Source organism: Centroberyx affinis, unplaced genomic scaffold (assembly GCF_046629955.1).
Source record: "Centroberyx affinis isolate AG114_WGS23_722 - 3 ecotype Tasmania unplaced genomic scaffold, CSIRO-AGI_Caff_v1 ptg003487l_1, whole genome shotgun sequence".
Lineage (NCBI taxonomy): Eukaryota > Metazoa > Chordata > Actinopteri > Beryciformes > Berycidae > Centroberyx > Centroberyx affinis.
In genome coordinates this window covers 4144-17243 of record NW_027281444.1, presented here as the reverse complement: position 1 = coordinate 17243, position 13100 = coordinate 4144, and the positions used below count along the sequence as shown (strand labels likewise).

Here is a 13100-nt window from a genome sequence, read left to right as displayed (position 1 = left end):
GCCTGAGGCTCCTGACCCTGCACAATAGACTATTTGGACAGGTGAGCCTGTGGCCACGAGGAGGAGAAAAAGAGGGAAAGAAATGCCTACAAGCCTAAAGGAAAGAAAGGTTATTGCAAAGGGGGAGAAACAACATAGAGAGGGAGTGCTGACTCAGAACAGGAGAAAGAGAGGAGAAATAGAAAGTAGACGGTCATTAATAATTAGCCAACAGTGTAATCTGTGGTGTCCTTGGTTTTAAATGAGGCCAAAACACAGCTCAGGTACTGCCTGATAGGAAGAGCCTAATACCTTGATGAATCATTACCCAGCAAATGAGAACATGAGCAGCAGCGTTGTGTGTGTGCATGAGTGTGGGTCCTTCAGGCCTTAATGTTTTCACGTGAAGCCTAAAGCCAATTTACAGCAGTGCAGCAGTGACAGATCAAGATCACTTGCAGAGGGGGATCTCAAACATTGTCAAAGTAAAGGGCTGCCGGCTGAGTTCCCCAGGCTTTGTATGCATCCACATATTGACGTCCCTTCCCTTGTTTGCGGAGGTGGAAAGCAGGGCGACGCTTCCTGGCGAGGGGAAATAAAACTGCACAAGGCTTTTCTGAACATTGTGCTCTGGCCAAGGGGCCTCGTGCTCCACAGTCCTGTCATGTTTTGTAAGTGTTTATTAGTTCCCATGGATATCAGCTGGGCCTATGTCAATCTACCTCCTCCCTTCATTCCTCTCTCTGCCTCTCCTCTCACTCCCCTCTTCTCTTCTTTATCCCTACTCTCTCTGTAAATCTCTTTCGGTTATGATTCCTCCGGCTGCGTGCGGACTGCCTCTGTAATGCCTTTTTTCTTCCAAAATCCAACCGGCAGTCATTGTCTCTTTCCTGTAAACTCCAATGTCAATCTCAGCAGAAGCTGACTGAAACTGAGTGGGGTTTTGGCTACTGCTGGAAAACGGTGTTTATGATCCGACGTCATTAATACAGTTGAAACTGGAGCTGCCGTCTTTTGGGAATGGGGATCTGGGAGTGTGACTGGGAAGGAAGGGGAAAAGCGAGAGCCAAGAACACATGGCTGGATCATTGTGTTTAGACAGAGGGTGTGTAGAGCGGAGGAGGGATGAGAAATGGAGATAGAGGGGGTTGGAGGAAGGCGGAAATAAGGGTCAACAAAAGCACAATAAATTCAGGGAGCAAACTGGAACTCCCCCGTCCTCAAGCAAACCCAAACAACAGTAGCAGAGCCAAGAGGGAGCGAAATGAAGATGTGGAGGGAGTTGGAGAAAAAGTACGGGGTAGGAGGGACTGAGCCATTACAGGATGAGGAAAGCCTTGAAAAGAATACTGATCAGGTCGGCTATTCTTAAGTTCTTCCTTGGCTGCCCAGAATTTAGATCTCAATGACGTGACGCTCAAGTTGAACCTATTCAGTTCTCAAAGTCATGAAGAAGGAAGCTCGGGGTGAACGGGGGGCCGGTCCAAACAGTCTGAGAGCAGATAGCATTAGCGTGTATTTGGTTTGATTGAACAAAGCCTGCTGTGTCAGACAACTCGGCTTCTGTTTATTTGTCTCACTCATGTATCGAGCCTTTCAACCTTTAACCCCAGATTGCACAGCCTCAACTGATACAGGCTGAGGGCAGGGGGTGGAAGAGAGGTTACGGCCCTGGAAGTGCAGGGGGAGTGTGATATGACATCCCCATGCTAAAACTAGCAGTGGAAGTACAGCGCTCTGGGGACGGCTGTCTGTGTGGTGACTCTGGGCCTAACGATGGGTCAGGGGTCAGGGTTGGGGGTCAGGTACAGGAACAGAAGACTCTCTGTATAGGCACAGGCCACTGTGAACCCAGAATCCCCCTCAACACCGCCCCACTACGCTGCCAAAGAGACGTGGTGACCCGTCGGCTGACCTGTGTGTGTGTGTGTGTGTGTGTGGCAGTGTGAGAGACTGGTGGTATAAGACTTCCTGTAATCTGTGACTTTTGTAATGCGTCTATAAGAATTAAGAGATTACATCAACACCAGCGGTTCTCCAGGTCTTGTAGATCCCTGGATCCCGGCTCAGGCTACTGTATCTACGTAACACGCTGTCTGCAAGGGCTCGGTTGCTCTTTCCATTCACAGTGCATTTAATGCATACCAAATAACCTCTGCTAACTACTCCTGTTCATCACGTGGAATTGCTCTACAGGACCTACTTGTCTTGATTTGCCCTCTGTGTTTGGTGTTGGCTCAGCACTTGAAATGATGCCTACTGGCACGACTTGAATATCTGGTTGGATACTGTATGTTTGTACAATGGCATCATGTAGGCCTGTCAGGACAATGCTCATACTAGCAGACCTGCTGAGAGATGTCTGGCATTTTGTCCAGTATCAGGTCAAAACAACAGATTTACCATTTACTTTTGAAATCCCTTTAACTTTGCCACTTGGTTGATCTTTGACTATCCCTAGCACTTCTTTTGCATCTCTTTAACTTATCCTTTCTTCTTTTGCCTTGCAGGAAGTCGAAGACGAAGCCAAATGGAAAGAAGCCTCCGGCTGAAGAGAAGAAGCAGTACCTGGAGCCGGAGTTCACGAAAATCCGTGTGGTGGACTTCGACCTCAAAGAGCTGGTGGTGCTGCCCAGAGAGATAGACCTCAACGAATGGCTAGCCAGCAACAGTGAGTGACTGTCTGTGATTGTGGTGGTAGTAATGATAGAATACACACTGGTGGGGTAGGAGTTCAAACAGGCTGGATGAATAACACAAAGAGGAGGAGATTTTCCTCACATACACATCCGGAGGACGAGGTCCACTAGAGCCAACAAAAACCATTGCTATAATTATTCACTTAGTCAACCTGTAACTAGGGGTGAGCGATGTGATGATCTTTACCGGGTTTTCACCGGGTAAAATTTTGTCACAATTTGCCTTCTCATGGAAATTGTGGACATTAAAATATATTGTAGTAGCCTACAATTTCACTGCATAGCTTATTAATTTATTAACTTGGAAGTTTAATCTGGTGGTTGAACATCTTGCAAGTGCACAGCTAAAGGGACGGAGTTTTGATGCCTTCAAATGCAGCAGAATTGAGTTGAGCACACATGAATGACCCAACATTATTAGTATATTTTGTTGTTTGGCATTCTATGTAAGTAATTTGTATTGTTGTATGTTTCTGATTTCACTCTTTGTTTAACTTTTGGTTGCAGTGCATTATTGTTTTAAATAAATAAATTAAAATATCAGTTAAATAATGCACATTTCCACCTTCTCAGTCAGCTGCCTAAGTACAGAGTAACTCTATGCCGCTTGATTTCTAAGATAAAACCACGACCACAAAACATACTTAAGTGTAGAGGGTCAGTTTTGTTATTTCCAACCAAAAGTACTTGAATGCAAAAGTCGTATTTACAACTTTCAAACTTGGACAAAGGAGCTTTCAAGGAGCAGTTGAAGGCAGCGTAGTGAATTAATTGAGAGCACTGAAAAGAAAAGCTTGCTGGTGAAAGTTAATGGATGCTATTATGCTTGACCTAGCAAGAGATAGTTCCTATCATAACAGTTAAAAATGAAGGGCTGTAATAGATTGCTCACAGAGGTTGCCCCTCATTACGAATTGCTTTTCTGAGACTGTGATGCCACGACAAGTGATTGAAGATCTGTTCATACCTCAGAGCTCTTATAGATTCTTACCATTTCTTTCATTCATGACTGGAAGCTGTACGGTGCTTGTTTTGAAACTAGAAACAGGCCTGAAAACATACTTTGATCCTGATAGACTTTAAGTTATGCTTGTACTTGCATATAATAATTGTATTACTTTTTTTTGTTGCCATATACTTCCTTTAAAGGCTGTGAATGGAGTACTGTGTTTGACTTATATTTATCAGTAAACTGTAACCTATCCATAGAAAAATAAAATGAAAAATATTGATGGTATATTGATACTAATAGTGCTATCTGAAAATATTGTAATATATATTTTGTCCATGTCACCCGCCTCTTTGCTTTGTTACTAGTTTACTAGTTTGCCTTGTGTTTGGCAACTTGTCGCCCAAGGCAACTTTTCTTTCTGACTTATTAGAATTTTCCTTCAAGGATTTTGAATTGTTTTTCCAAGTCGGTATGCACTTGTCATCTGGAGACTATGTTCCAGCGGTACTGGAGCTGCAAGTCTGAGAGCCAAGTCCTTAACATGTTCCAGGCCTGGCACAGGCTTTAGACTGTTCCCAATAACGCCGTACACTGCTTCTTTTAACACAGTCTTTTACAGCCAACTTCAGGCTCTATTACACAACATAGTATTTTATTTCTTATTGAAGACTATGGTTGTCATCATGAGCGTCTTCTGTGGCGTTTTGTAAACTCAGTTCGGCGTGGCTGCTGGAGGAATATTCCAGATAAAGCAGCATAAAGTTCTGAGGTGCTTTATTTTGTCTGTCTCCCTGAGTTTGTTTTGGTTACGTATCCAAACCAGCCAGGTGCTCGTAGGGGAAAATGAAAAAGGGAGCGTTCCTTTTTTAGCTGATAAAACACTGTTATATAAAGCAGATGGGACATGTTTTGACCTGCGAATGCATTTTTCAGTGTGAAATTGGAAGTTGCGCAAGCTGGCTCGCATCGACTTGTATCAACCACTAATTGGTTGATACAAGCTTATCAACAGTGGATGGTTTTTTTTACACTGCTGCGAAGTATAATAATAATAAATTATTGCAAGCTTTGACTCCTTGGGTCTGAAGTAAATTATTGTATTGTTCACATTGAAAAGGATAAGGACTAACAAAAGGAACGTCACCATAACAGAAAATTTCAAATGTCTGGTATCAAACAAAGCACAATACTTTTTGACTCTGAAGGGGAACTTAATTTTCTGCCCTTCAGCGTAGCTTCATATATTGTTTTGGAGCATAACCGGGTGTGAAAGAGGTTTCCTTGTGGCAGAAATACCTGTTTTGGTTCTAGGTGGTTGAACTCAAATGCATGTCAGGGCTACAGCCACCTCCCATACTTCCATTTTTCTTGAGCACACTCACTGTTGAAAGATGTGATGGCTGACTTGATGGATTAGTGAGTGAGCATGTGACTGTGACTGTCCCATTGATCACAGTGCTAGATGAAAGACGGCATATACAGTAGCTTAGGTGAGTCCTCACTTTCCATAGGAGAATGTGGCGTGACACTAGTAGCCTACTTTTGTGTTCTGGCAGTAGTTTAGTTTTGTACTTTTGTAAAGATCCTGGCAGTTATTCACTCTAGGGCAGAAAAGTATTGATGGTGTCCTCTCTGATTATTTATTGATTTCTTATGTTAATAGTGTAGCAGCCTATACACACCGATTGACATGCTGTGTTTGTCTCTCTTGTCTCGCCACAGCGACAACATTCTTCAATCTTATCAACCTGCAGTACAGCACCATCTCAGAGTTCTGCACTGGGGACACCTGTCAAGCCATGACGGCCTGCAACACGTAAGTAATCTCCACCACTGTTGGTTTATTCATCGCTGTCCTGCAGAGTCCCATTGGTTTATTCATCAGAAATCTAGTGTCCCATTGGTTAATTCATCAAGGTATGCTTCCCCACTCAGCAGGAGAGGAGTCACAACCCAAGGGATGTACTTGCTTTCATTTGTCCGATGTTGGAATGTACAGTATGCTCAGAGTATCGTTAATCTGCGGCAGCACGCTGTACATTTAGTCCCTTGCCTGTGCTTGGTGCTGGTATCTTAAGTCCGGTGATGTCATTGCATTCACAACACGCACTTCCTAGATGGAGCGCTGTGATCAAACCACTCTCAAAAGAGGAGAGCATTTAAACGCTGCCAGTTTGTTCCTGTTTGTTCCAGCGCCAAGTCCGGCTCAGGGGGCGGGACGTGTAGGCTCATACCACTCTGAAGTCACCAGACAGGGTCCTAAAAAAAATCTATATCTTTACTTGCCTGTGATGTTTGTAGAGGAATGCTGTAGGTGTCCTCATAGGGAGGCTGCAGTTTTCCTCAAAGGTGGTAATTGCTAGTGTCTGTCCCCCAGAATAAAGCAGGGCATACCCCTGCAGCAGTTAAACGCTGTTAAAGACAGTCATAACACCGAGTCCTATTCATGCCATGTTAACAGAGGGGAGGAGGCTAACTGTAAGTATTTATCCAACTAGTTTACCCTGTCAGGGCGGGGCGCCTTCTTTATGTGTGAGCCCTTGTCTTTGGAGAGAGGCCCCATTTCCCCTGTGTATACTTAAAGGCTGGAAAAACCAGATTACCCACACTTTTTAAAAACCACAACACACGCTGCAGTGTACTACACACTTTTACACACAAACACTCACACAAATGCACTGTGCGTACAGTCGCACACATACACACAGGCTGAAAATATGACAATGACAGCGGTTGTAAACAATGGCAGAGCCGTTGAGAAATGACACATTTTTGATAGATTAGCTGTCGGAGACGAGCATGTCACGGGTTCACCTCTTAGTCGTCAATGTATTTTTCCACTGTCACCTTAAGCTACTGCTGCTAACCCACACCCTGAGAAATGGAAGAGGCAAACAAATGGGTTTTGTCTCTGGCATGTGAAGTGATGTGACGGCGAACAGCATGTATTCGTTTGTACTGTGAGCCGTCTAGTGGGCTGTCGAAATAATGAAAGTAATGTCTAAATCAATAGGAATTACAGAATATTCAAAATCTTAATCTTTCAAAGGACTCGCTGCTCAGCTACCCAGCACTCGTACTATCAAGGACTGACAGGCTGACAGAGTTTCCGAGGGGTAGGCCCACCGTCTGTAATGTCTGTGGAGAGTGTACCGTCTATGGGATGCCCCGGTACCCCGCCCTTCCTGTCTGTACAGGACCTGGCACCCGCGCTCCCCTCTCACTGACTGAGCCTCAGTCACAGCAGCGGCAATGCCCCGGCCCCAGGCAGAGCTCAGCACTATTTTGGGAAGAAAATGTTTCCATGAGCTATGAGGGAACGGAACCATTTGGTAGTTATTTAGACCCATTTTGTGTGGGTGGGTGGATGGGCGTGTGTGTGTGTGTGTGTGTGTGTGTGTGTGTGTGTGTGTGTGTGTGTGTGTGTGTGTGTTTGTGGGAGAGAGCGAGATGTGTGGTAATGTGCTTGCGGCATTCATCCACTGTATCTGTGTAACAGCGTTAACATATATGGCCATAGTTTCATGTCAGCGTTTCTGGGTGTGTAGAAGAGCGGGGGGCTGAGCTCGTAGTTTAGTCAGAGTGTCTTTCTCTCCCACACATACAAACGCAGACTAATCCTGTGTGAGTAAGTGTATTGTAAGAGTCGTGGCCCCGGCCCTGTGGTCAGTAGGTCCCCTCCTGCGTGGTCAGTTACGTGGACGCTTTACATTCCTCAGGATTTGTAATGTCTGCCTCCCAGACCCACACTCCTAACACCGTCTATCACACTCGCCCGTGCATTGCTCAATCTGATGCCTCCCCAGTTCTGTTAAACGGTCAGCTCCCGTACCCAGGTGGCTTCACTAGCCAGCTAACAGCCGCCCGCTGCGAGCTCGTCTATCCCCGCGGTGTCTGTCGGCCTGCTAGCGTGACTAGCTTTGTGACACTGACCTGCTGTTTGACCTTTCGCTAACTATGATTCCACGTCGCCCGCCCAGAGCCTTCAGTTACACCACTCAGCTCTCTGGGTCAGCCCCCCTCCGGAAATGTTTGACCGGGAGAGGGACCGGCCAAAGAAAGGACCGGGGGGGGGATCAGTGTCGCGTTACTCCCGTGACTGCAGGGAATTTGGCCTAATCAGGAAATGAAAGGTCCGGGGCAGGGGGTTCACTAAGTCCACTGGAATGAAAATATGCAAACATGATGTCTATATTAGAAGGTGTTGGTATGGGACACAAGAGGCAGATTGGAGGCTAGTATGCTAGTGTCTCTCTGGCCCGCATCTTCATACAGACACTAGTCATTCAGAAAGTTACTACATCATGTCATCTGGAAATTGGGTTTGCCCCGAATGAGGAAATAGGGGCGGCTGATGTCTTATAGCACACCTTTACTGTATGCCGTTTGTTGTGAATGAATCAGCAATTTTGAGTTCCAGGAAATGCTCCTGTCCTGTTGGTGTGTGAGCTGCTCTACCTCAACCACAGACATTCTTGGAAAAAGATTCACGATATTAATGAATTAAAGGAAACCATTCACAATTGTGAAATATCCGGTTCCTCACTCCCTCACTCACTGATGTATTTGAGCGTATACTGTGATGTTGTTATGAGAATATGGGAACAGGATTTGACATGTCCTCTTTGTCTTTCTCTCTAGAATATACTACTGGTATGACGAGAGGGGGAAGAAGACGAAGTGCACTGCTCCACAATACGTTGACTTTGTAATGAGTCTTTGTCAGAAACTGGTCACAGATGAGGATATCTTCCCTACAAAATACGGTGAGCGTCCCTCTGTGTTCAGGCCTGCAGTGCCTCTGTCCGAGGTGCTTTAGGCTCCTCTTGAGTATTTGATGAATGAAATGAGAATATAATGTACTAGTGCTGCCACCTACTGCTTCAGTTGGTGAAATCATGGACAGTGGGCAGTTCAGAGTCCTGTGGGGAAGTTGTGTGAGGGCTGACATAAACCACGTCTTTCTCAAAGTATGCTTGAACATTAAAAGTATGGTAGAAATTATTATGGTAGTTTACAGAAGGCCTTAGGAGTTTGTCTCCCTGATGGCTATTCCTGTCCCAGCTAAAACAAATAGTCTGTAAAGCTGTTTGGTTTTGTTTCCTTTTTCCCTTTAGGCAAAGAGTTCCCCAACTCGTTTGAGTCCTTGGTAAAGAAGATCTGCCGGTACCTGTTCCACGTGCTGGCTCACCTCTACTGGGCGCACTTTAAAGAGACGGTGGCTCTGGACCTGCAGGGCCACTTGAACACTCTGTATGCACATTTCATCGTTTTCGTAAGGGAATTCAACCTGGTCGACCCCAAGGAGACCTGTATCATGGACGACCTGTCCGAAATCCTCTGCACCCCCGCCCCGCCGCCGGCCCCGGCCCCGGCCCCCTCCGCCCCCGCCTCGGCCCCCTCCCCCTCTTCACAAAACCATGTGACGGAGAGATGAGCAGGGGCTGCGGTGACGCACCGGCCCCGGGGGTGATAGAAGATAAGATAGAGGAGAGAAGGAAAGACAGCCTGGCCCCCTTCCTAGGCGTTTGGCGCCAGCAGGACTTAGAGACCTTCCACTACCCTTATATTTCGCTACAACACCAACCAACCAGCCGGAAGGAAGGGGGGGAGGGTTTTCGGGGGTTGGGGTGGCGGGGAGGGGTTTGTCACGCCAGCAGGAATTGGCGTGAGCGTTCCTCCCAGGGGCAAATCCCTCCCATCTTCTCTGCAATTTAAACTAGGAACAAAAAAGTATGTGTATGTTTTATTTTAATTTTTGTTTTATTTCACTTTTATTTTTTTGTTTTATTCAGTTTTTTTTGTTGTTTTTCTGTTTTTGTTTTTTCTCAGTGGGGGACAGTGTGTCCGTTTGCCCTTCGCCTCCCTCTGTCCTCTACCTAACATACAGTATAGGACGGGGGCTCTGCTTTGCTTCAACATACTATTGTACAGTGTTGTTAATGTGTGGAGAAACAGGCGTCTCTATTAACCTGCAGGCTCGTCACCCCCCCCTCCCCCCTAACGAGGTGGGAGGCGGCCTGTAGGTGCACGGCCGCTACGCTGGCCAGTAGGGAGCCACGTTACTGCCTGAGGGGGCGATACTAGCCAATCACTGTTTGGGTTGTTTATCTGGGGGATGATTAAAGCGCTTCCTACTCAGGACCTGAGAGAATATGTCACTGCTGCCAGAGAGAAGTTAGTCTCTCTCTTTCTTTCATTCTCTGTCTCTCTCCCTCCCTCCTTCCCCCCCTCTCACTCTGTCCCTCGTTCTCCCTTTTCACCAAACTGCTCTCAGTTCTCCATATTACAGACGTTGATCTTGTATAACTATAGTCACATAATCAGCTGGTGTATCCCTTCCTAACCGCCCTGTCCCAGAACCGACCCCTAGAGGGCAGTAAAGAGAAACAGAAATGGGGAGACAGAGAAGAAGATGAAAAGATTGTATATTAGATATTTAATCTGACCAGAGAAGCGCTACCATGAGACAGACTGGTGCCCGTGTCTGGCTTAGGGAGGTCGGCGGACACCTCTTCCCCAGAAATCAGAGCTGTTTGCTGGGGTTCAGCATAGCAGCAGCCCCCCACCACCACCACAAACCACCACCACCCTCCTCTCCAGCAGCACAGGAGAAGGACAAAGACATGAGGTAATGTCTGCAGGCCCAGAGAGAGAGAGAGAGAGAGAGGGGTGAGAGACGGAGAGAAGGGATGGTGCGGGGCTGCTCTGCTGTTTCTGTATTGCTGAAGTCCCAAGAAATATCATCAGTACTCCCAGCGCAAACTAAATCTCTTTTTTTGTTTTTGTGTCCCTTTTTAAAATTTGCTTTTTTTAAATTATCAAAGAGGAAATTAGTTCATAAATAATAACAATAATGGTATCATTACACGTGTATAGAAAATGCACAGTCTGCTTGGACTTCACTGTACAAAGAATCGCAAGCGGGTTCCGTCAGACATAGCCTCTGTATCGAGGAGGATTGGGTTTATAATTCTCCTTTTTATTTTATTTATTTTAATTTTTTTTGTTTTTTGTTTTTTTTTGTTTGCAGGGTTCTTCAGTTCTGGCTCTCATTTTTATGTATTTTAATTATTAACTAAGTTAAAAGCAATTTAATATTTTAAGCTCTGCGGATTATAATCTAATAAAAGACAGAAATGCCACCCTGCCTCTGTGTCTTTTGTAAGAAGTGTTTATGGTAATGATGCTACAGGAATTAAACATGTTTATTGTGCTTGTTATCAATAAAATGTCCCCAGTTGTGTTTTTAAACCAAATGAAATCCATCCAGGAGAGGAATGACGTTCACTCTGTTACATTAGGCATTCTCCTTTTATTTCCTCAAGACAGCATCATGATCATGCAGTCACTTTTACCTTCCAAAGTGCATTTTTGTAGAAGTATGCTTAAACACACCCAGACTATGGATTATCCCTCCATTCTGTAGTCACATGAATTATTAACTTGTACAACAATCACATTTTATAAACCTCATTCTATCTACATTGTGCATTTTCAGACTGAGCACCCTGAGTAAATAGCTTTTTGATGCGTGCACACATCTTTAGACTGATGGGATGGAGTCAAAATTCTGTCCCCTGAACTCACTACTAAGCTTAGCAGTGCAATTTTATGTGGACTATGTGCTACTGGTATTATTATCACAGAATATATTATACAATAAAGGAATAAAATCCTTGCCATTTATGAATCCTAAAAACATAACTATTCTATTTCATTTCATTTTTGTACAAAATGCTGGCTAACATGGATGAGCCGCATCAGCATCAGCTGATGACGCTGGGCGGCTTGAGCAGCATGGGGGACCGGCGCCTTCTCACGGACGCCCGCAAGGTGACGCCCTCGTTCAACTTATACTGAGCGATGCCGCCGACCTCGTCCAGTCTCTTGGCGCTGCAGCACGGTGTCGGCACCTTGGCGGTGTTGCCGAACTTGGAGTAGTCCACCGCGTACATGCCGTCCTCCTCGGAGACGGTGGGCACGAAGCGCTGCCCCCACAGGATCTCCTCCGACACGTAGGAGGTCCGGGCCTGCGTGGTGATGCCCGTGGTCTCCACCACCCCCTCCAGCACCACGATCACCTCGATGTCGTCGTGCTGCAGGTCGAACGCCGACAGCTCGTACAGCGGGCTGTCTTTGTCGATCACGTGGCAGATGATGAGCGGCGACACCAGGAAGATACCGTTCGTGCCCACCGGGTTGTCCATGTGGATGTCGATCTGGTCTAGCGGCACCACCTCGCCCTCCTGAGTGGTGGAGCGCCTGACCACCTGCATCCGCACGGTGGCGCTGATGATCATGCTCTTCCTCAGGTCCCCGATGCGGATCATGAAGCAGAGCTTGTTGTTTCGGACGGAGATGACGGCGTGCTTGCTGAAAATGAGCGTCTCAGCGCGCCGGTTGGCCTGCGCAGTTTTCATGAAGATGCAGCCGAGCATGATGGCGTTGATGACGAGCCCGACGATGTTCTGCACGATCAGGATGACGATGGCGGAGACGCACTCCTCCGTGATCATGCGACCCCCGAAGCCGATGGTCACCTGGACCTCTATGGAGAAGAGGAAGGCGGAGGAGAAGGAGTGAATGTCCGTTACGCACGGGACAAAGTCGTCTCCTCTCTGGTCCAGGTCCCCGTGCGCAAAGGCAATGAGCCACCAGATCATCCCGAAAAGAAGCCAGCTGCACAGGAAAGACATGGTGAAGATGATGAGCGTGTGGAGCCATTTTAAATCCACCAGAGTGGTGAAGACGTCCTGCAGGAACCGGCCCTGTTCGCGGATGTTGGTGTGCGCCACATTGCAGGTCCCGCTCTTGCCGACGAACCGAGCCTTCCTCGGTTTCGCCTTGAACTTGGGCTGCTGGACATCCTCGGCCAAACGGGTCAGCAAGTAATCCTCAGGAATAAGTCCTTTCCGGGACAACATAGCGCTCCCATACTACGCACTCAGGGCCTTTTGGCTTTGAAGATGCGCACTTCTACCTCTCTGTCCCGGTGAAATATTAATTATTTCCTCTCCTCCGGTGCCACTGCTTGCCAAACGGCGCTGGCCGGTGACGGCTCCGCTACAGCTGTCGGAGGCAGGCAGGCAGGGAGAGTCTTGTTGTCGCCCGTTTTCTGGAGGTATGTGCGCTCCTCACGTTGCCCCCCTCCAGGTCAGGCGCTCCACCGCCGCACAAATCCCATGAGAAGATTCCTCATTCGGCCCTGCAGCTGCCGCCGTCAGTCACACCAACGACCGGGGGTAGTCGCGCCATGCCAACCGGTCCCATTGTGAATCACCCACCGGTGCGGCACACGCTCGCCATGCCCTCGGTTGTGAGGGGAAACAGTTGTAAAATCACGCTGCGGGATTATAATGGGCTTCTAAATTGTGTTTATCACCTTTGGATGAGAGCGCAGGCTTCAGTGGCGCAGTGCGCTCTGCCGCCGAGTCTGCCGCTTCAGTGGAGCTGGGTAACGTGAGATG

At 47.1% G+C, this 13100-nt stretch overlaps 2 protein-coding genes across 5 annotated transcripts in view; one reads left to right on the top strand and one right to left on the bottom strand.

Annotated features, from left to right (window-relative positions):
• The window catches only part of mob2a (MOB kinase activator 2a), a 63821-nt gene extending 53046 nt beyond the window's left edge, over window positions 1–10775 (top strand). For all 4 annotated transcript variants that reach the window (XM_071539681.1, XM_071539680.1, XM_071539678.1 and 1 more), the window contains exons 2-5: window positions 2490–2650; window positions 5353–5446; window positions 8272–8396; window positions 8748–10775. In XM_071539681.1, coding sequence (XP_071395782.1) covers window positions 2490–2650; window positions 5353–5446; window positions 8272–8396; window positions 8748–9067 — 700 coding nt within the window. In that variant the 3' untranslated portion in view covers window positions 9068–10775. The remainder of the gene's footprint in view (window positions 1–2489; window positions 2651–5352; window positions 5447–8271; window positions 8397–8747) is intronic.
• A 439-nt stretch (window positions 10776–11214) lies between these two features.
• Window positions 11215–12612, bottom strand: LOC139661253 (ATP-sensitive inward rectifier potassium channel 11-like). Its single transcript, XM_071539674.1, has one exon. The coding sequence runs from the start codon at window positions 12555–12557 to the stop codon at window positions 11400–11402; it is 1158 nt and encodes a 385-aa protein (XP_071395775.1). The 5' UTR covers window positions 12558–12612; the 3' UTR covers window positions 11215–11399.
• Window positions 12613–13100: the final 488 nt, after the last annotated feature.